The 21,641-nt window shown below is 40.9% G+C and overlaps 1 protein-coding gene across 1 annotated transcript in view; it reads right to left on the reverse strand.

Annotated features, from left to right (window-relative positions):
- Positions 1–21,641, reverse strand: part of LOC6041011 (eukaryotic translation initiation factor 5B) — a 195,771-nt gene that overhangs the window by 102,094 nt on the left and 72,036 nt on the right. Inside the window, 3 exon segments of the mRNA XM_038259671.1 lie at positions 4,685–4,792; positions 13,690–13,885; positions 19,306–19,382. Coding sequence (XP_038115599.1) covers positions 4,685–4,792; positions 13,690–13,885; positions 19,306–19,382 — 381 coding nt within the window.

The raw sequence follows: 21,641 nt of genomic DNA on the forward strand, positions 1-21,641 counted from the left end.
ATTTAAAAAAAAAATTCAGCTTCATTTTTCGATGTAAAATCAAATTTTCAATCAAAAAGTATAATAGTGAAATTTTGATAAAGTGCACCGTTTTCAAGTTAAGGCCATTTTTAGGAAATTACAGTTTTTCATTTGAGCAATTCCAGCTCAAATCAGGAATTTTTCTGGTACTTTTGTACCCGACCCTCTCCGATTTCAATGAAACTTTGAAGACATGTTATCCTAGGCCTATATAAGCCATTTTTGTGCATATGGAGCAAATAGTACTCGAGAATAACATTTGAGAAGGGCGTAAGGTATTTAAATATTTTTGTATTCTGTAATTTAAAAATTACTGTATCTCGAAGCCGTTGCGTCGTATCAAAAAGTTGCCAAAGACAAACTTGTAGGAAATTGGACGGGCTTTCTGAAAAAAAAATACACTGAAACAAAAATACACGCCACATCTATGAGATTTTTTTATTTTTAAGTCTAAAACTTAAATTTGAAGGTGATGTCACGATTTTTTATCGTTCAAAATTTTTGAGGAAATAGCCTAAAATGTTACTAAAAGACTGACGAAAAATGCAGGATGGTATGTCCCTCCTAAAAAAATACAAAAATCATTTACTAAAACTGTTTTTTTTTAAAGTGGTCTAGACGTAAAATTTTTAAAAACCGGTAGTGGGAATCGATTCTCCAGACAATTTTACATATAAGTCTCCGTATTGACCATTGTCCTATGTCCAATCCTTGGGAAGATACAGCGGTTTTAAAAATAAAAATGTTGAAAAAACGGGATTTTTGGTGGTTTTTGACAATTTCTATATGACAGACTTGGTTTTTCAGTCTCGTAAATATTTTTAACGGAAAGCTCGTCCAATTTCCCATAAGTTTGCCTTTGACAGCATTTCAATTGGATGTAAGGGCTTACAGATATAAGCTTAATTACATTGCTTATAACTGATAATAGAATATTTTTTTCAGTGTAGTAGAAACCAGGATAGTAAATTTGATTACGTAAATATAAAAACGATATAAATCAAAAAGCTGTCAAAGGCAAACTTATGATAAATTGGACGAGCTTTCCGGTAAAAAAAATTACGAGACTAAAAACCAAGTCTGTCATATATAAAATGCCAAAAACCACCAAAAATCCCTTTTTTTCAACATTTTTATTTTTAAAACAGCTGTATCTTCCCAAGGATTGGACGTAGGACAATGGTCAATATGGAGACTTTTATGTAAAATTATCTGGGGAATCGATTCCCACTACCGGTTTTTAAAAATTTTGACGTTTAGACCACTTTTCAAAAAAAACAGTTTTAGTAAATGATTTTTGTATTTTTTGGGGAGAGACATCCTGCATTTTTCGTCAGTCTTTTGGTTACATCTTAGGGTACTTCCTCAAAAATTTTGAGCGAAAAAAATCGTGACATCACCTTCAAATTTAACTTTTAAACTTAAAAATTGAAAAATGACATAAAAGTGGCGTGTATTTTTGTTTCAGTGTATTTTTATCAGAAAGCCCGTCCAATTTCCTACAAGTTTGTCTTTGACCACTTTTTGATACGATGCAACGGCTTCGAGATACAGTAATTTTTAAATTGCAAAATACTAAAATATTTAAATACCTTACGCCCTTCTCAAATGTTATTCTCGAGTACTATTTGCTCCATATACACAAAAATGACTTATATAAGCGTAGGATAACATGTCTACAAAGTTTCATTGAAATCGGAGAGGGTCGGCTACAAAAGTACCAGAAAAAATCCTGATTTGAGCTGGAATTGCTCACTTTCTAAAATCAGTGCACATGTTTGCCTACCTTTGAAAAAAAATATTCTTGAAAAGCTGAGAAAATTCTCTATATTTTGCTTTTTTGAACTTTGTTGATAAGACCCACAGTTGCTGAGATATTGCCATGCAAAGGTTTAAAAACATGAAATTGATGATTTCTATGTCTCACCCAAACAACCCACTGTTTTCTAATATTGATATCTCAGCAACTAATGGTTCGATTTTCAATAATAAAATATGAAACATTCGTGAAATTTTCCAATCTTTTCGAAAAAATATTTTCAAAATTTATAAACCAAGACTAATATTTTAAAAAGGCGTAACATTGAATTTTTGGCCCTTTTTAAATGTTAGTCTTGATTTGGAAAACATGAAAATATTGTTTTCGAAAAGATCGGAAAATTTCACTAATGTTTTATATTTTAACATTGTAAATCGGACCATTAGTTGCTGAGAATTCGACTTTAGAAATTGGTGGGTTGTTTGGGTGATCCTTAGAAAACATCAATTTACATGTTTTTAAACCTTTGCATGGCAATATCTCAGCATCTAAGAATTTTTGCACAAAAATTAAAATTAAAAAAAAATACCGATTTCGTAGCTATGGCACAAGTATGGCACAAGTAAATCAAAATTAATTTGGCAGTGCTGCTAATTTTTCAATAAAAAACTAACTGAATCCACATATGTGGATGCCTTGCTTTACCAACAATGGGCAATTTAGGTGGTTTGGACACAAATTTCAGCTATTTTTTTTTAGATATTTAGCAAAACAGTACACAAATTTAACATAAATGATAATAACTCGAGACAAGGATGCCAGATCTTCAATGTTTTAGACTCGTTGGAAAGGTTTTTTAATTACCTAATCAACGATGGGTTTGATAATGGATCCGGACATCGTTTACATACATTTAAATGAGATCCGGCTTCAAAAAAGTACATAATTATCACTTAAATGGTCATAACTCGACACAGGGTTGCCAGATCTTCAGTAAATTGGACTCGTTGGAAAGGTCTTTCAATTAACTAACCAACGATGGGTTGAACGATGGATCTGGACATTGTTTACATACATTTAAGGGAGATCCGGCTTCAAAAAAGTTCATAAATATCACTTAAGTGGTCATAACTCGAGACAGGGTTGCCAGATCTTCATTGGGTTGGATCCGGACATCTTTTACATGCATATAAATGAGATCCGGATACATGTAAAAATACATTTTTATACATAACTTTTGAACTACTAATCGAAACTTCAAACGATTCACAAGCAATGTATGGGACTCTAAACCAAGTCAAATGCAACCGGTTTGATTAAAATCGGTTCAGCCAGTGCTGACAAACTCAGTGAGAATTTTGGTCACATACATACATTCACACAAATACACACACACACACACACAGACATTTGTTCAGTTTTCGATTTTGAGTCTATATGTATGCATGAAGGTGAGTCTTCGAGATTTTAATAAAAAGTTCAAATTTTGGGCCGGATTTCCCAATAAATAATTGTATGGGAAATACATTTAGCTTAGTCTGTTCGAATTTTCATCTAATCGAGTTCATATTTGGGATTTAGGGCAACCCTCGGTGTATATTTCAGCTCTATAATAATAAAAGGCGAAAAGTAACACCCTGTAGAGCACTTCCCGACAACAAAACGTGAAAGGCACACACCGAATAGTTCGTGGAAAAGCTGGAATTCCAACACTGTCAGCATGCGCTTCCTGTTCGTGACTTCAATTTCCGATCGTGGCCCAAGTCGACTCGCCGGGAATGGCTGACTGGGTGCTTATTTCGCCAGCTACTCAAGCAGGGTGAGATGATCTATAATGGATTTTGTTTTAAGTTAGGTTTAAAATTGAAGGGCTGTTATGGATCAAGCTCATAACCTCAAGTTGACATTCTCCAAAACTCCGGGCAGCTAATCCCCAACAAGCGGTTTTTTTTGGCTGGTTCGTAAGTAGGTGGCATTTTTAGTGGCGACTCTCCGGCGTTTGCGAGGCGAGAGTGTGAGTGTGTGTTTGTTACCGGAATCAAATATTTACGGAACCGACTGACGTCAACGGCTGCTGAAATTTCGCGAACACTTCAAGAGAGGAGGAAAAAATCTACTACTATAAAATGCCTAGCTTGTTGAGGGGCTCTCCGGAATGAATGAACGTAGTTGAGGGAGGGAGGGGAAGTTTGCGTGGGTGTCTCTTCCAAAGGGCGATAAATAATCTTCTTTCGTGTCTTTTTTGCTCTTCCCATTCAAGGGGGAGACTACAACCACTCTACTACTGATACAGAGCTGATTCGTTGATCCGATTGTTTACTACAGTTTCCAATTCGGCATTATGTTTAGTGTCCGAGCAATCGACATCTGACAACTGGTCGGAGTAGCGAATTCTCTCAGTAGTTCCGATTCGTTTGAGCCACGACGGAGTTCCACAATTAGAAATTAATATCCCCAGCCCCCTCTCTCTCTCTCCAGATGACAATAGTGAACTCGTGGGATGACAGCAGCGCCATGGAGAAGATACCGGGAATTCGCGCTGGCTTTCATCGTTCATAGCTATATCGACACAAACGCTCCTCCGATGGCAACACTGAACACTCAGTTTGTTGGCAGGGAACGTTGAAACCGATGATGTGGGGATAAAAGGGGGAGGGTTGTAAATGGACCGGATATAATAAATTATACTGGAAGCTGGAGATAATATTAAAAGCGCTGGTTGGCAGTTGAATCGGCGAACGGCGACTTTTTCGGGAAAGATGTTTACGAGAATAGAGAAACTGAAGTGTGGTTAGAGAAAAACACGTTGTGTTTGTCTTTCTTGGTAGATTGAATTGAACTATATGTAAAGAGTTGCAAGGTTTACCAAAGTCTTTCAGCTCTAAACTGCAGATTCACACTCACCTCTTTAGTTGGCACACAAATCGGCGTTCCCTCCTTGACCACTCCGGCCTCCACTATGACACCCATCACAATTGGATCACGAGAGTTGAACACGAATTGGGGTAATATCTGAAAGAGGAAACAAAACAGAAACAATCAAACAGGGCCAATCTTAAACTTCTTCTTCCCATTTCGTATTCTTCTTCTTTCGGACAAACATTAACGCTATCTAGGCACTGTCAAATCAATCTGTGCGAGGCAAGACACACAAATAAACAATATCACCTCTTGAAAACAACCAATCAGAAGAGCCAAGTTAACAACAGAGTGTGACGAAGCCCTGCCTGACTGCCCGGGGTAACATAATCACCGGATATCATAAAAAACCTTCTTCCTTTGAATACAATTTCTTAATGTCTTGTTTTCCCTGGACCTCGTGCGTCTATCCTTCCCTTCCCCCGGCAGCAGCAGCAGCACGATCAGCCACATAGCTATAAAGCCCATGCCACGAGGCCATAATCAGATGCCTATTTTTCCTGGCTGTCCCCGGCTTAATCTCTCGACGTCGTCATTATCGTGCCTTGATCACCTTGGCGCGTTTCGTATGCCACGAAAATTGATACCCTGCTGCTGCTGCTTCTCGGTCCTTCTTCTTGTTCCATTAGCTCTAATTACCGGTGGCTACAAAACTGGATCGGAAAAAGTTCTACGAGTAACAGATCAGTTTACACGGTGATGACACAAGCCTAAAAAAAATGATCCTCAAAGTATGAAACGAGTCTCAACTCAACCCAACCCCGACCTGACTGGAAAAATCTAACTTCAGATTAAACTTTAAAGTGAAGGGAAGTGAAGGGAAGTGAAGTGAAGTGAAGTGAAAAGAAGTGAAGTGAAGTGAAAAGAAGTGAAGTGAAGTGAAGTGAAGCGAAGCGAAGTGAAGTGAAGTGAAGTGAAGTGAAGTGAAGTGAAGTGAAGTGAAGTGAAGTGAAGTGAAGTGAAGTGAAGTGAAGTGAAGTGAAGTGAAGTGAAGTGAAGTGAAGTGAAGTGAAGTGAAGTGAAGTGAAGTGAAGTGAAGTGAAGTGAAGTGAAGTGAAGTGAAGTGAAGTGAAGTGGTGAAAATAAAACTTTCAGAAATATTCTAAATGAAACTTTTCTAATCGATCAGTTATCCAACAATTATAAGAGCATGTAATTTTTCCAAATAACTCAAGATCAATCTAATCGACACCCTGCAAACATTGCTTACTTTTTATCACAACTGCTTTGGCCATTTAAAGGTCCCCCCCACCACAGACAACAGTGCCCCAATCATAACCGCCTGTTTGAAAACAATTCCACGCGCGCGCGCTCAATGTCAGATCGATGAAGACCGATATGGCGGCGAACAACTTGCGCAATCATCAATCAAGAGGCGCGTAATACGTGAGCGTTTCCGTTGACCAAGTTGTATGTGTGTTTGTGTGTGGGGAGGAGGACGAAATGTCGGCGATTAAGAATCATCGCCCATCAGACTAAACGGACGGAACGAGCGCGACGCAGCAGCTGTAAATCTAAATAGCGCGCGAATCGCTGATTAAGTGATGCATGATAATAGCCACTTCCGTTCTCCTTGTAGAAAAGAGGCATCGCCTTAAAAGGAAAGACCCACTGGGGAGGTGGTTAAGGTAAGCTATTTATCAAATTGAAAAATAGATATATTATGTATTGTATAAAACATTTACAATTTTTTTAAACGGTGTTCTTAATTTCTGAATCAATCAAAACCAAACAACGGATCTCAAGTGCTGTAGTAATCTTCTACGATTCATTGAAGACACTTTTCTTGAATGAATCCGATGCTCAACCGGCAGAGCTAGGTGCTGCGATGTGGTGGCCTTGGGCTTAAAATAAAATGCACTACAAATCTATGTTTAGTGCCCAGATCGATCCAACAAAAAAAATACATTGAAAAACGAGGTGAAGAACGTAGCATGATGTATTTGGTAGAAGATATGTTCTTTGAGATTCGAGAGCGTTCTTTCATTACATGACGCAAAATTTAGGAAAAATCACTTTGTACTCCACACTGAATGCGAGCAATTCTCCACCAAAACCGGAAATTTATTTTATTAGTATTTTTGGATTCGGTTCAAACTTTGTGGGGTGTAATTTATTCACCCATACAAGGCTCCGTACAATTTTTGCAGCTGTCCATACTGTTCGAGCCTGACAAGATCAGCTCGAAGAAAATTTGGAGTGGTTTTGGCAGCCCTGCGCTTGCTGGGATGACAGTCGTAGCGACGATGGCTGCACAGCCTGCTTTCCTGTCAAAGACGACTGAGAGCGCGCGAAACGGCGTATGCGAGACAGCAAGTGAGCCGAAACAAGCAACGGCGCGTCGTTGACGACGGCGCAATAGCGAGAAAGAGAAAGAACGACGAAAATTTTGGCGCGCAACGAAGGAAAAGAGGACGAGGAGAAGCCTGCGCGTCGGAACAGGAGACAAGTCTATCGCAAGCAGCCGAACCGGTCGGACGTAAAGTCACCTTGTCGCGATCGTCGGAAGAGACGCTAGTTTTTACCACTAAAATTAAGTTATGTTTAGTAAATAGATTAGTGAAGAGAAATTCTAGTGTTTTTGCTTGTTTGCGAAATTTCCGACCCTCCCGAACTGGTTCCCCAAGTCCGCCGGAAGTTTGAAGTGCAAAATCTACAGTCCGCTCCGAACATGGTCCAAACGACCCGGATAAATTGAACCAGAAGTGCCGAGATTTGCGGGGACAGTGAAGGACAAAAGGCGGAGGGTCGTTTTTATCGCGGCAAGTGGGCACAAGGCCCAGAGTGGAAAAAGACGCCGCGAAGAAAGTGGAAAAGGACGCCATCTTGGCTAAAACGTGGTGAATGGAAAAAAGCTCACAGTGAAAATGCGACGCCATTTTGGAATCGACCAGAATGCGTCCGAAGAGCAAGTGCTAAGTGCTAAGTGACGTCATCTTGGATGCGTCCAGAACCTTCTGAAGCCGGAAGAAGGTTCCGGAAAGAAGGCTCAAGTGAAGTGAAGTTCCGGCCAAGAGGACACAAAGTTCCCCCAAGTACCGTGATTTCAGACTTGGCTGATTTCCGTGCTTGGTTCGGACACTGGGTCCGATCGTTGGTGTTCCTCTTGTGTCGGAAACTGCCCTAAGGTCCCTAAGGCCTGCAGCAACTCCCGGGAGCGGCGCTGAGCAAGGACGCGACGACTCCAGAGAAGAAGAAGCGGAAGTTGCAGGCAGAGAAGGAAGGAGCTTTCGGGAAGTGGTCCTGGAAGTGAACACCGAGAAGAGGAGCGAAAACCTTCTGAGAACTTGGTCCGGAAGTTCTGAGAACTTGGTCGAAGTGAGAAGACTTCCGCGAAAGTGGTTCTGGAAAACGCGAAGAACGTTCTGAAAAGTGGTTCCGGATGTTCGACGCAAAGTGAAGTGAAAGCGAACGGTTCCAGCAGCCGTTCCGAGCTCAGTGCTCCGCCACTGTAGCATCGGTGGTCAAAGCGCTTCGCCCGAGGAAGTCACCAAAGAAGCTGAGGAACTCGGAGAAGGCGGCCACACCGAATAAGACACCGGAGTAAGATCGGCAAGAAACCCGGTCACAAAGAGCACTGCGTGATCCCAAGCGGAGCAGCAAGTGAAAAGGAGATGGAGCGGTTCCACGAAGTCGTCCACCAGCGTGAGCTGGCTCAAGGTAAGCTCGTATCTATTCTTGACAGCTTGATAGATGCCACGACGCTCACATGGGCAGCGTTGAAGACGTACCAGAAGGAGGTAGAAGCCGCGTACGATGCGTACCACACGGCGTACGGGCAAATCCTTGGCATGGTTCCGTCAACCTCACGGGACGAGCATGATGAGCTTTACGACGCCTTCGATGACCTGCACACGGAGGTCCTAACGGTCATCGAAGCAGGGTTGCTTGAAGTGAGCCAGCCCACACGAAGGAGAAACGCGTACACGCTTGGTGTAACACAACGACTGGACGAGACGACGAACCCAACAAACGCTAAGATCATCGGATGTGCCAACGAAACGGCCATCGACGAAACCCCGAAGCGTTCCTTGAAGCTGCTGGAAGAGCAGCTGGACACGGAAGATCGGGTACGACCGGAGTTTACCATCCAGCATGGTGAACGTTCCGAGAACAACACCAAGACCGTCATCGAGACGAACAAGATCGCTGACGTGGAGGACACGTCACAAGCCAACAAGAAACCCGGAAAGACCGCAACGGACGACTCGGGTCAGCAGAAGATGGTCTTGATCGCCGGAAGTGAGCCGGCACAGAAGTGCGACGTGTGCGGACTAGGCCAGCACAAGAGCTGGAAGTGTCCGCAGTTCCTGGAGATGGCAGTCCCCCAGTGGCTGATCAAGGTTAAGGAGAAGCAGCTCTGCTTCAACTGTCTCCGGACGGGACATACCTCAGCGCAGTGTGTGTCCACCGGAGCGTGCGCGACGTGCGAGGAGCGTGCGCGACGTGCGAGGAGCGGCACCACACCCTGCTGCACGCCGAGTACCAGAGAAACTCAAAGCAACCGACAACAAAAACGAAGGTGGAGCAACCTGGTGCTCCACAACAAGCCGAAACGGATCAAGTGACGCCAGAGGCCAGCTGCTCTGGACAACTAGCGCCGGACGCGCTGTCAGCCATCGCGGACTTTCGAGACGAACCCTGCAGCCCAAACCCCTGCCGTGGTTTATTGATCACAAGTAAGTTCGACACACACTTGATCAAGGACACTCTGGACAGACACAACGCGAACGAGTTGGCTGGCGTCGAACAGATGCAGCCACGTTCCGACACATCGATGATTCCTGCTGGAGTCCAACTCGCCGTCAGAGTCAACTTGGTGGCTCTGCGCGAGACGAGCTTCAGCCAGGTCCTGGACGTCACGATTGGAGGTGGCGCAGCACGCGAAGAAGCGGTTCGGGCTCAAGCTGCGGCGTTTGAGGACAAACCCGAGTTGGAGCAGCACACCGAAGAGCGTGAAGTTAATGTCTACAAGGAAGCAAGTGGTGTGAGTGATCCAACGAGTCTGAAGAAGATTTACCTGTCGTTCCACGCGATGCCTCAAACATCGGAGACGACGCCGGCATGCCAAGCCGAGCGTTTCCAAAGAAGAGATACAAAGTGCAGCATCCTGCTGCAACCGAACGCATCGTGGCTCGTGGAGCTGACGATGGTGCGTACAAGGACGGCCTCAGCGCCGTTCACAGCTGCTGCCGCCTGCATGCAGCTGATGGTGGGTGAGCGGTCGAGGTTTCCAGGAGCTGCAGCACCAGCGAAGACCAGGATGATGAGTGGTACTGGAAGATCCCACCTACACGAGCGGTCGGTGTACGCCGACCCACTGAAGCGAGTGACACCAGACGGAATAGAGGAGAAAAGCAACTCGCGACAAAATTTTGAGGCTAGGAATTTTGACAGGTATGATTTTCATAAAGTATTCGCCTCCTTTTCTCTCCCACAGAAAACCTGGGAACGAGGTAGCTGTCAAACTAGGCCAAAATGTTAAAGTCACTCACAAAATGAACTTTGAGTGATTTGAGTTCATTCCTGACGTCATGATTTTCTTCCCTATTGGAGAAAGTCCATGGAGAAGCAGTACAAGATGCCGGTTTCCTACAATCGGCAAGCATCAACAAGCACTGGAGCACATCCCACGGGTCGGCCAGGCCTTTTGGCAGCCCCTGCGACTGTCAATTGCGCTGACCGACACATCCTGTAAGAATGCAACGAAATTAAGCCCGGTTTTGGAGAACAGGGCTAAAAGGGTTCGCATCGACTTGTGGATCCCAAGAGCGCCCGACGAAGAAGTAAAGGAAAACTTACCTGGTCAACGTACGGCCAAACGTGGAAGGCGAAAGAGTGACCTTTGGATCGCCTGGAGATCAACGGCAGTTCTTCGCGGGTGGAGGATGTTCGAGCCTGAACCTTTCTGCTCGAAGAAAATTTTACTTTGTTTTGACAGCACTGCGGTTGCTTCGATCTCAGTCGCAGCGAATTTGGCAACCCAGCCTACGCCGTTGCCAACAACGAAGAAAACGCGCGCAACGCCGTGCGCGTGGCTAGCAACAGCACATCGGCGATGACGCCCGAATAGGAGGAAAGAGCGCACGAAACGAGGTGCGCGGCAACAGCGCGCCGTGGAACACGACGGTGCGAGAGAAAGAGAACGAACGACGCACGACGACGGTCGTGTGAGCGTTTTGGCGCGCAACGAAGGAGGAGAGAACGAGAAATGTGCGCGAAACCAGACAAGTCCATCACAAGCAGCCGAACCGGTCGGACGTCAAGTCGAGCGCGTCGCGATCGTCGGAAGGAAACACAAATAATCGCTAAAATTAAGTTAAGTAGCCGTAAATAGAATTAGTGAGAGAAAAATTCTAGTGTTTTTCTGTTTGCCTGTGATACTTCCGACCCTCCCAAGCTGGTTCCCCAAGTCCGCCTGAAGTGAAGTGAAAATACAGTCCGCTCTGAACACATACAAAAATGTTAAGTGAATCATCGAAAATCTGTAACTTTTGAATGAATTTTCTGATCGATTTGGTGTCTTGGGCAAAGTTGTAGGTATTGATGGGGACTATTCAGCAACAAAGGTTGCTGAAAAAACAAATGAATGAAACAGAAACAAGAAAATTTAAGTTTTTTAGTCTCATCCAAAGATTTCCACATTTTCTAATGCCAATATACAGCAATTCCCCACGAAAACAGCATGGAAAAAAACAAAAGTGCTCGGACCGGGCTCAAAATTTTTGTGGGAGTTCCCTGGCCGAAATAATTAGACCCGTATTTTTTTTGTTTGGCCATTAGGGTGACCTACGCCGTGTTAGGGTGGTCTGAAAAATTGCCATTTTCGTCGATTTTCGCAAAAACCACTTTTTTTCGAAAAATCATAACTCCTCGCCATTTCAACCGATTTCAATTGTAATTGTATACGCAAATGAAAGGTGATAAGTTGGCCTTTCAAAGAAAAATAATAAGAAGTTTCAAAAATCTAACCTAACATATGAAAAGGGCGTATGAAACTTTAAAATGTCGTTTTGACAGTGTCTGGACCAAAAAGCCTATGTCTGAAACTATTTTTATCGGATTCTCCGACATTTTTACATAACATACTAAAAATGGGAGGAGTTCATTAACAGATTCGAGATATGATTTTGAAAATAAAATCCGTGTTTTGCCGCGCGCAAAACCGGAGGATGACGAAATTGGCAAAAAATCAAATTTTTTCACTAAAACTGCGATAACTTAAAAATTTCAGCGATGACCTATACATGTCTGGGTACCACAATTTTCGTAATAAAAAGACGCAACTTTTGGTACCCAGACATGTATAGGTCATCGCTGAAATTTTGAAGTTATCGCAGTTTTTGTGAAAAAAGTTGATTTTTTGCCAATTTCGTCATTCTCCGGTTTTTGCGCGCGGCGCGTCAAAAAACACGGATTTTATTTTCAAAAAATCATATCTCGGAATCCTGTTAATGAACTCCTCCCATTTTTTAGTATGTTATGTAAAAATGTGGCAGTGCGTGGCCGAATGGTTACGCTGTCCGCTTTGTAAGCGGATGATTCTGGGTTCGATTCCCATCTGCTGCAACCTTCCATCGGATGAGGAAGTAAAATGTCGGTCCCGGCCTTGGTTGTTAGGCCGTTAAGTCATTCCAGGTGTAGGAGTTGTCTCCATGCCATAAGTACAAACAACACACCAAACCAAGCCTACTCCGGTGGAATCGCTGGCGGCGGTTGGACTCGCAATCCAAAGGTCGTCAGTTCAAACACTGGGGTGGAAGGTTCCTTGGAGTAAAAAGAGGTTTGGGTGTTCTCCCCATTCAAGCCTTCGGACTCCTAGGTTCGAGCAGAAACTTGCAATAGAGACCACAAAAGACCCGGGGGTCGTTAATGTGGATGGTTTGATTTGATTGATTTTTTTGTAAAAATGTCCAGGGAATCCGATAAAAATATTTCCAGACATAGGCTCTTTGGTCCAGACACCGTCAAAACGGCATTTTAAAGTTTCATTCGACCTTTTCATATGTTAGGCTAGATTTTTGAAACTTCTTATTATTTTTCTTTGAAAGGCCAACTTATCACCTTTCATTTGCGTATAAGACAATTGAAATCGGTTGAAATGGCAAGGAGTTATGATTTTTCGAAAAAAGTGGTTTTTGCGAAAATCGACGAAAATGGCCATTTTTCAGACCACCCTAACACGGCGTAGGTCACCCTAATGGCCAAACAAAAAAAATACGGGTCTAATTATTTCGGCCAGGGAACTCCCACAAAAATTTTGAGCCCGGTCCGAGCACTTTTGTTTTTTTCCATGCTGTTTTCGTGGGGAATTGCTGTATAACAGTAACTATTGGACAATGCAAAATGGCTTCTTTTGACAAAATGCATTACAAAATTAAAAATCTCAATATTTTTGTGAAATTCTAGAATAACTCACTCACGTAGAATTTGCCTTTTCAGTGAGAAAATAAGTAGAAAAACGACTAATTCCCGTAGGTTAATTTAAATGGCCTGAACAAAACAATAAAAAGTCCGACAGATAAGTGCACCCAATAGCGAAACGTACACTTAACTGCCGAGAGCAATCATAACTGCCCACAAGTTCATGATTAAATTTACTCAATTATAATTATCGTTACAATCATCCTGCCGCTACTCAAGTTTGCCCTAGCTCTAGCACTAGCTTGCTTCACTGCATTAAACAGAAAGATATTGCCATTTATATGTCAAGGCAATGCGTGGCCACGGTGAATGACCAGACCATTGCAATTCACGGCGCTGCCGCGGCGCATAAAGGATGTACTAATAACCGGGGCCGTCTCGTACGTGAGCATACCCATTAAGAAGAGCGCGTTTCCCCTTCCCTCTCCTCGGGTCGAATCGGTGGTCCCCCAGAAGAAGAAGAATGCAATTAGCGTTTCATTTCATTATTAAACCGCGACATCCTTCCCGCTGGACCGGTTTTTAGCGGTGAATGAAGTTGGCCTGATGGTTTTTGCGAAACTCACCTTAAGTTTGCACGGGAACACCGCGATCGTTTTGAACTCCTCGCGTTTGCGCTGCTTGATCTCGTCCCGATAGGCCATGAATTTATCGAACAAGTGGTAGATGATGTCGGCCTGGAAGATCTTCACGCCCAGACTGTCGGCCAGTTCCTGCGCGTCACGTTCCACCTTGACGTCGAAGGCGAGGATGGTGGCGTACCTGGAATCGAACGGAGAGGGAAATCAATCACAAGTGCAGATTTACAACGAAAATGAATCGACAGCCGCCAGCTGAAACTCGACCGAGCCTCAAGAACATGTATTAACCAGCAAAATAGAACCATATGGACCCCCGCGCGAGAACGAACTCTTCGACGAGCAGGGATTATCCCAATCGATCATGTCACCCATTTGTGTGATCTCCCCTGCAAAGCCACATCATAGTTAGCGCGCGAGCACTTCAACGGTTGTTCGGGCAAAAGTGTAACGCAAAAGACACCCCCACGAACTTGCTGGCTGAGATGCGTTGGAGGAATGCCGTGTGCCGTGAGTTTCTGTTCGCCCAGGTTCGTGGGGTATCACGTTGTGGAACACGGAGCTTGACAGACAGGCAGCCGATCGAGTGAGCTGGTTGTTAGGGAGTAGAGAGAGGGACTCCCACGAAACTGTAATGCGACGACAGTTTTTGGCTCCTACACGCAGAGTCAATGTGTGCTAAGTAGGGTATTCAAAATCCGGGCCTACTAGTTATTGCGCCTTCCACCGGTGAAAACTTAAACAGTTATCCATACATTTTGACGATTTTCCCATAAAAACTTCAAGGGCTTAGAGGGGTGGGTTCCCGTGGTCAGAATGAGCTCAAATTTGGAATAAAGCCTAGTGATGGGATAATCTTTAATTACAAGGGGTAGCCCCGAAGAAGCCCGGGATTGGACCACCCTAGTGCTGAGTATATTTTAGTTGTTGTTGTTTATTAACCTAACCAAAAAGTAAAGAATAAATTGAAGATATTTTAATAAAATAAGCTGCGATGCGGTACGAAAGTAATGCCTAAAACACATCCAATTGGCAACTTCCCAGTGAGAAATTTACCTCGGGGCTCCAAACCTCCATATTTTCCATTAAGGCACATTAAAACCCATTACACTAAGATTAGCAACTTTTTTTTATACGCGGGTAAAATTATATGGGAAACATATAGTTGGACAATTTTCTAATTTAGTTAGGGTGTTCCCATACAGTATTACCGTCATCAGGGGTGACATTGGGTCTGGGTGGTGAGATTGGGTCATACAAATTTCAGTATTTTTGTATGACTCAATCTCACCCCCCCAGACCCGATGTCACCCTTGATGACGGTACATTGAAAATTAGAAATTCTCTACCAATTCACACGAAATCGGGAAAAGTTGTGTCGACCCTCTTCGATTTGCGTGAAACTTTGTTAAGGGGTAACTTTTGTCCCTGATCACGAATCCTAGGTCCGTTTTTTGATATCTCGTGACGGAGGGGGGGGGGGGGGGGAACGACCCCTTCCATTTTTGAAATGCGAAAAAAACGTGTTTTTAAATAATTTGTAGCCTGAAATAGTGATGAGATGGAAATTTTGGGTCAAAGGGGCATTTATGTAAAATTGGACGCCCGATTTGATAGCGTACTCAAAATTAAAAAAAAACGTATTTTTCATCGAAAAAACACAGATTACGATTTAAAAACACTCTGCAATTTTCCGTGACTTGACTGTAAATTTATTTAGAACATGCCATTTTAAGGGAAATTAAATGTACTTTTCGAATCTACATTAACGCAAAAGGGTCATTTTATCATTCAGAACAAAAAAATTCATTTTAAAATTTCGTTTTTTTTTCCTTACTTTGCAGGATAATTTTTTAGAGTGTCAATATATTTTACAAATTTGTAGAGCAGATAATTACAAAAAAAAATGATAAATAAACATAAGGGATTTACTTGTAATCATCGCGAGTTATCGCGATTTTACGAAAAAAATGTTTTGAAAAAGTTCATTTTTGCGTTTCTCTTTGTTTCGTCGTCCGTGTCTGTCGCGGGTGACGATGAACGGCCCTGATCGACGACGACCAACTTTTACAAAAAAACGCGATAACTAGAGCGTCCAATTTCCCGTCCCGGGAAAAAAAATCCCGGGATTTCCCAAAAAAAAATATTTCCCGTTTTCCGGGAAATTTATAAATTTCCCGGGAATTCCCGAAATTCAATCGGAAGTACACATTTTCTTATATTTTTGGAACTATTTTTTGAAAATGCTCTGAAAAAATAATAAATTAACAAACTCAACATGATTTTGTTCAATTCAATGTATTGTTTGGTTTATATATAATTAATCAGATAATCAGAATTATAATATCAGAATTATTTCTGATAATATTATTTTTTGAAGCAACTGGGTATAGATCTTGCTAAATGAGTATTAAATTATGAAAATTAGGTAAACTTTTAGCAGATTGATGTTATTTCATCAAAACAATTTGTGCAAGAAGAATTAATTCAATTAGTTGAATACCAAGTACTAAAGAAATAACAATTTGAAGTAAAAGAATTGTGGAGCACTGGTGCAACTACAGGTGTTACAAGACTTTTTGTCAAATGATGTTAATTTATCGTATAATTTAATTAATATTGCATAATAATACAAAAAAAATCATTGAAAAATTACTTTCTATTGTTTGTTCTCAAAAAATGCAAAAATATATTCAAAGCTTACTTCAAATATTTGAAAACACTGGATTGTTTGAAGTAAAACCAACACTAAAAAGCTTTACCATTTGTTCAAGAGCTGAAACCACTATTTGTCATGAAAAACATAATTTCTGCATGTTTTTTTTTTCTTATTTCAATAAACTGGTCACAGAGGCAAGTTAAAAATTTCTCATCAAAAAATACCAAAATCCATTTTCTTGTAGTTGAATGATTTTTTACATGCAGTCATGCTGTTAATTGATCTTCACACTTATTTAAACCATTAATGTTGATGTCCTATACATTTTTTTTGCATAATATTAATTAAAACCAAGATCATAACAATTTTCAATAAATTTAAAATTTCCCGTTTCCCGGGAAACTTGTAACCCCGGAAAATTGAACGCTCTAGCGATATCTCGTGCTGTTTGTAAGCAAACCCTTTATGTTTATAAAGGAAAGTGAGGCAAGTCTATCGGATTTTTTTATAATCATCTTATTCCAGGTCTTGACTAAGACTTTGATAGAACAAGTTTTTAAAAAATCCTGCTTTTCAATGTAAAAAATGGATTTTAATTTTTTTGATTTAACGTACCCAATGGGGCAAGAGGAACAATGCATGAAACAGCAAGTTAATTTGCTAACAATTGAACTGTTATCACTTAGATATATCAGATTAGAATGTATTTGAAACGTTTTTTTTTTTTCATTTTTGATCGTTTTTTACGAAAAAAATATTACTTCGATGATAAATAGTAAAATTTTTTAAAAGCCCTCTACAAAAATAACCAAAAGTTAAATCGTACTTTATAATAGGTGCAAGTCATTGGTAGGGACACTACTGATCTAGGAAAAATAGCATTTTGATAAAATGAGCCTTAAAACGAACCCTAAGCCTTATTTTGCACTTCCCAAATATTATAAGAAAACAAAGGTTTTGAAAAAAAAAACTTCATTAAATCATATGCCCTGTGGCGTTTACGTCGTTTTGGCGGTTATGTGGTAGTAGAATCCACTAATTGCATTGCTAGCAACAATTCCTCATACTGGAAATAATCAAAATTGTAAAAATTACGGACATACGAGCGATTGTTCCTCTTGCCCCATATGGTCGTCTTGCCCCACCTTCCCCTATATATTTTATTTTGTAATTGTCTACTCTATAACTTTGTAAAACATTGTTACACTCTAAAAAATAACCCTGCAAAGTTAGAAAAAACACGAAATTTTAAAATGAAAGATAAAATTCTAAATTAAAAAATGACCCTTCTGAGTTAATGTTGATTCGAAAATTTCATTAAATTTCCATTCAAATGACATGTTGCAAAAAATATCACAGTCGAGTAACGGAAAATGGCAGAGTTTTTAAACTCTATCTGGTTTCTTTCGATGAAAAATACGTTTTTTTTTATTTTGAGTACGCCATCTAATCAGGCAACTAATTTCACATAAAAGTCCCTTTGACACAAAATTTCCATCTCATCACCATTTCAAGCTCCAAATTATTGAAAAAACACCTCTTTTTTCGCATGATCAAAAAGGGAAGAGGTCGTACCGCCCCTCCGTCTCTAGATATCAAAAAAACTGACCTAGGATTCGTGATCAGGGACAAAAGTTACCCTCAAGGACAAAGTTTCACGAAAATCGAAAAGGGGTCGGGGCATCTGTTGTGTGAGGTGGCGGAGAATCACCCATATTCACTTCTCCACCAAAATCGAAAATGGATTTCATTTGTATTTTTTTATTTGGCTCAAACTTTGTGGGGGCCATTCTTATGACCAAAGAAGCTATTTTGGAACGTAAATATTCGAAAATCTGTAACTTTTGAAGAAATTTTCTGATCAATTATCTTTATTTTTCACAAAAAAAAACTCAAATTCCCAAAATACGTATTTTTTATTTTTGAGATTTAATATGTTTAAGGGGAAAAATCCGCAACTTTTGAGCCATGGAAAAGTATAGTCAAAAATTCTGCCGCAGATCGTAGCAAATATTTTTCAAAGTTTATGTCGACCCCCCCTCCCTTCAAAATTGGTCTGAAAAATCGGGGGGCAGAAAAAATATTATTTAAAAAAACATCAAAATTTTCAGCAAAATACAAATTTAATTAACTGAAAACAATCTAAAGAGCATTTTTTTCTGCATTGATAACACCACCGTCCAACAAAAGAGCGACGAACGATGATAATTGATTGGCAGCACCTGTAGACGTAAGCAGAAATGTTTCCCCAAGAAGAAACGACATTTAACACCGGTATTTAGAACGTTAAAAACTGCAACCGCTTCCAACTTAACTGCAAAGCGATGTAAACGTGATAACAGGCTTTCGTATTTCGTGGCTTCTTCGGGGTAAGGTGTTCAAGACGCGTCATTCCTCATCCAAAGCGCGCACATTTGCCGGTTGTAAAAGCCACATCCGGTGCGCGCAAACTACTTGACTTTCGGGCCCATAAAACCAAACACTTATCGTTGCGTCGGTTCTTGTTCTTCGGCAGAGACCAGACTTAAGCTATACTTCCAATCATTACGTCGCGAGCACTTGCCCGCACACGGAATGCTAATGCGCAGAGCCCCTTCGCGCACTTGAAGCCGTAAAATTTGCGGGTGCTTCCGAAAATCCATTTTCGAACCGAAAACATTTTTATCACCAAATTAAACCCATTTGCGGCATCGAGTCGCGTCAGCCTGCACTTAAGCTTTATGGTTTACGGCTAATCCTAGAACGGTCGCGCGAGTTTCGACTGATTTAATGGGCCCTGCTGCATGCCTTACCGGTTTATCGAGATAGACCAAAAAAAATGCAGTAGCACCACCGAAAACGTCATCATGCGTTGCGTGGGATGATGTGATTGACGTTGGTCGTAAATTATATCGAAACTATTTTACACTGAAGAAGGGCAAAACAAATGGATCGGAAATACTCACTGATTCTCGTGCTCGAGCATGGTGGACGCCTTCATGACATCTCGTTTCACCACAGGACCAATTCGAATACCAGAGTACTGTAAAGATAAAGAAAGAGAATATTTCCATTAATGAAATATTAACATAATAAGTTAACAGATAACGGCAGTATAAATCTCTCAAAATGTCAAACAAAATTTTCGAATTTAAGTTATCACTAAGCTGCTCAATGGTCAGGTCGAAAATCCTCGCAAAAAAAAAACAATAATAATAGTTCCGAGTGATCATAATAAGCCTTATTATTCCAATAAATCAAAGAAAACCGATCCTGGACAAGCCCAGGCTGAGCACCTCAAATGGCGCGCGTTCTAATCCAGCCAACGGAAAAGGCTTGGCAACATTCCAACGCGCGAAATGTGAAGAATTCAAAGCGGGAGGCTTAAAAGTCGCGAGAAGCCATAAACAGAAAAAAAACGCTTTTAAAGAAATTAGCAGCAATCGCGGTTGTCATCCGTGGCGCCAGTGAGTTTTAACAGTTTTGAAGAGTGTCGACATAATGGGAAGGGGGGAAACCACGATGACCACCAGTCATCATCGCCGAGGAGACTCAATTTTGCTGATAAATTGGCTCATCGAAGTACCTGATTGATTTGGGGAGTCGTAAAAGAAGGTGAACGATTGGGATGGCGCCAGCAATTTAAAGCGCCATCGTTTTTGGTGACTTCAAATCGATCAAAACTATTTCACATTGTTTGAAAATGATCGATTTTTTTTTTTTTTTTTGAATTAAATATACTTTATTGAATCTTTCTTATAATAATTACATTTAGTTTACATAATAAGTGGTCAGCTGTGGCTCTTCAGCTTTAGTTTGCTTTTCGTGATTTAAACACTGTTCATTTTCATAACTTTAAAAGTATATGATTTATCATTTTTGTAACACTAGGTACAATGAGGAAAAAAAAAATTAAGAAAACATAACCTAACCTAAAACTAACTTAATCTTACCATAAACTAAACCAATCCTTGAATCAAGGGGTATTCAGAAATAGCACATTTTTCCCTGAATTTCAAACATTTTTCTTGAATCTTCTGATCCAACATTTTTACTTCTGCTAATTCATGAACCTCACTTGATCTTGTCCAGCCAGGAACATTCAAAACCATTTTGAGTACCTTGTTTTGGACACGCTGGAGCTTCAATTTATGAGTTCTAGCGCAACACTCCCAAACAGGTACTGCATACTCAATAACGGGGTAAATTATTTGTTTGTAAACTGCTAGCTTATTTTTCAAAGATAGCTTTGATTTTCTGTTAATTAAAGGATACAAACACCTGATGAGAATGCTGCACTTGTTCAATATTTTATCTACATGCTGCCGAAACAATAGTTTCGAGTCAAGTATGAGACCTAAATAGACAACTTCCTTTGACCAGGGTATTGAAACATCATTCATTTTAATCAAAACATCATCCTTTGGGCAAATCGGGCCGATTTGGAAAGTGGAAAAATGATGGTTTGAGTTTTGGCTGCATTTATGCGAATTTTCCAGTCGCCAAAGTATTCGGAAAGAACGTCAAGACCCTTCTGAAGACGGCCAACTAAATATCTGGTTATTTTACCCTTATAAATAACGGCAGTGTCATCAGCAAAAAGTGACAACACACCATTACCAGGAAGAGTAGGCAAATCAGATGTAAAAATATTGTACAGAAGTGGGCCAAGAATACTTCCTTGGGGAACCCCAGCATCAATGTTGAATAATCCAGAAGCAATCCCATTCAGAAAAACCCTGAACGATCTCTCCGAAAGATAGTGCTGGATAATTTTGATAAGATACATTGGAAAACCGTATAAATACAGTTTATGTATCAAACCATCATGCCAAACATTGTCAAAAGCCTTCTCAACATCCAACAAAGCCATAGCAGTTGATTTAGACTCAAGCTTGTTCTGCTTGATGATTTTAGTTACTCTCGTAAGCTGATGAGCAGTATTATGTCCCTTTCGGAAGCCAAACTGCTCATTCAAAATTATATTATTATCGTTGGTAAAATCCAAAAGCCTTGAATAGATGACCTTCTCAAAGAGTTTGGACAGACTACTCAAAAGACTAATGGGACGATAACTTGTTGGCGATGTTGGATCTTTTGAGGCTTCAAAATTGGTATGACTTTGCCCAGTTTCCAATTGGTGGGGAAGTAACCAAGTTGCAAACATTTATTGAAAATATTGGCTAGATGTTGAAAGAACTGATCACTCTGTTTTTTCAACACTAGATTAAAATGTTATCAAAGCCTGGAGCTTTCATATTTTTCATTTGTTTAACTGCAACTTTGACTTCCTCACCAGAAA

The sequence above is a fragment of the Culex quinquefasciatus genome, chromosome 3 (assembly GCF_015732765.1).
Source record: "Culex quinquefasciatus strain JHB chromosome 3, VPISU_Cqui_1.0_pri_paternal, whole genome shotgun sequence".
NCBI classification, from domain to species: domain Eukaryota; kingdom Metazoa; phylum Arthropoda; class Insecta; order Diptera; family Culicidae; genus Culex; species Culex quinquefasciatus.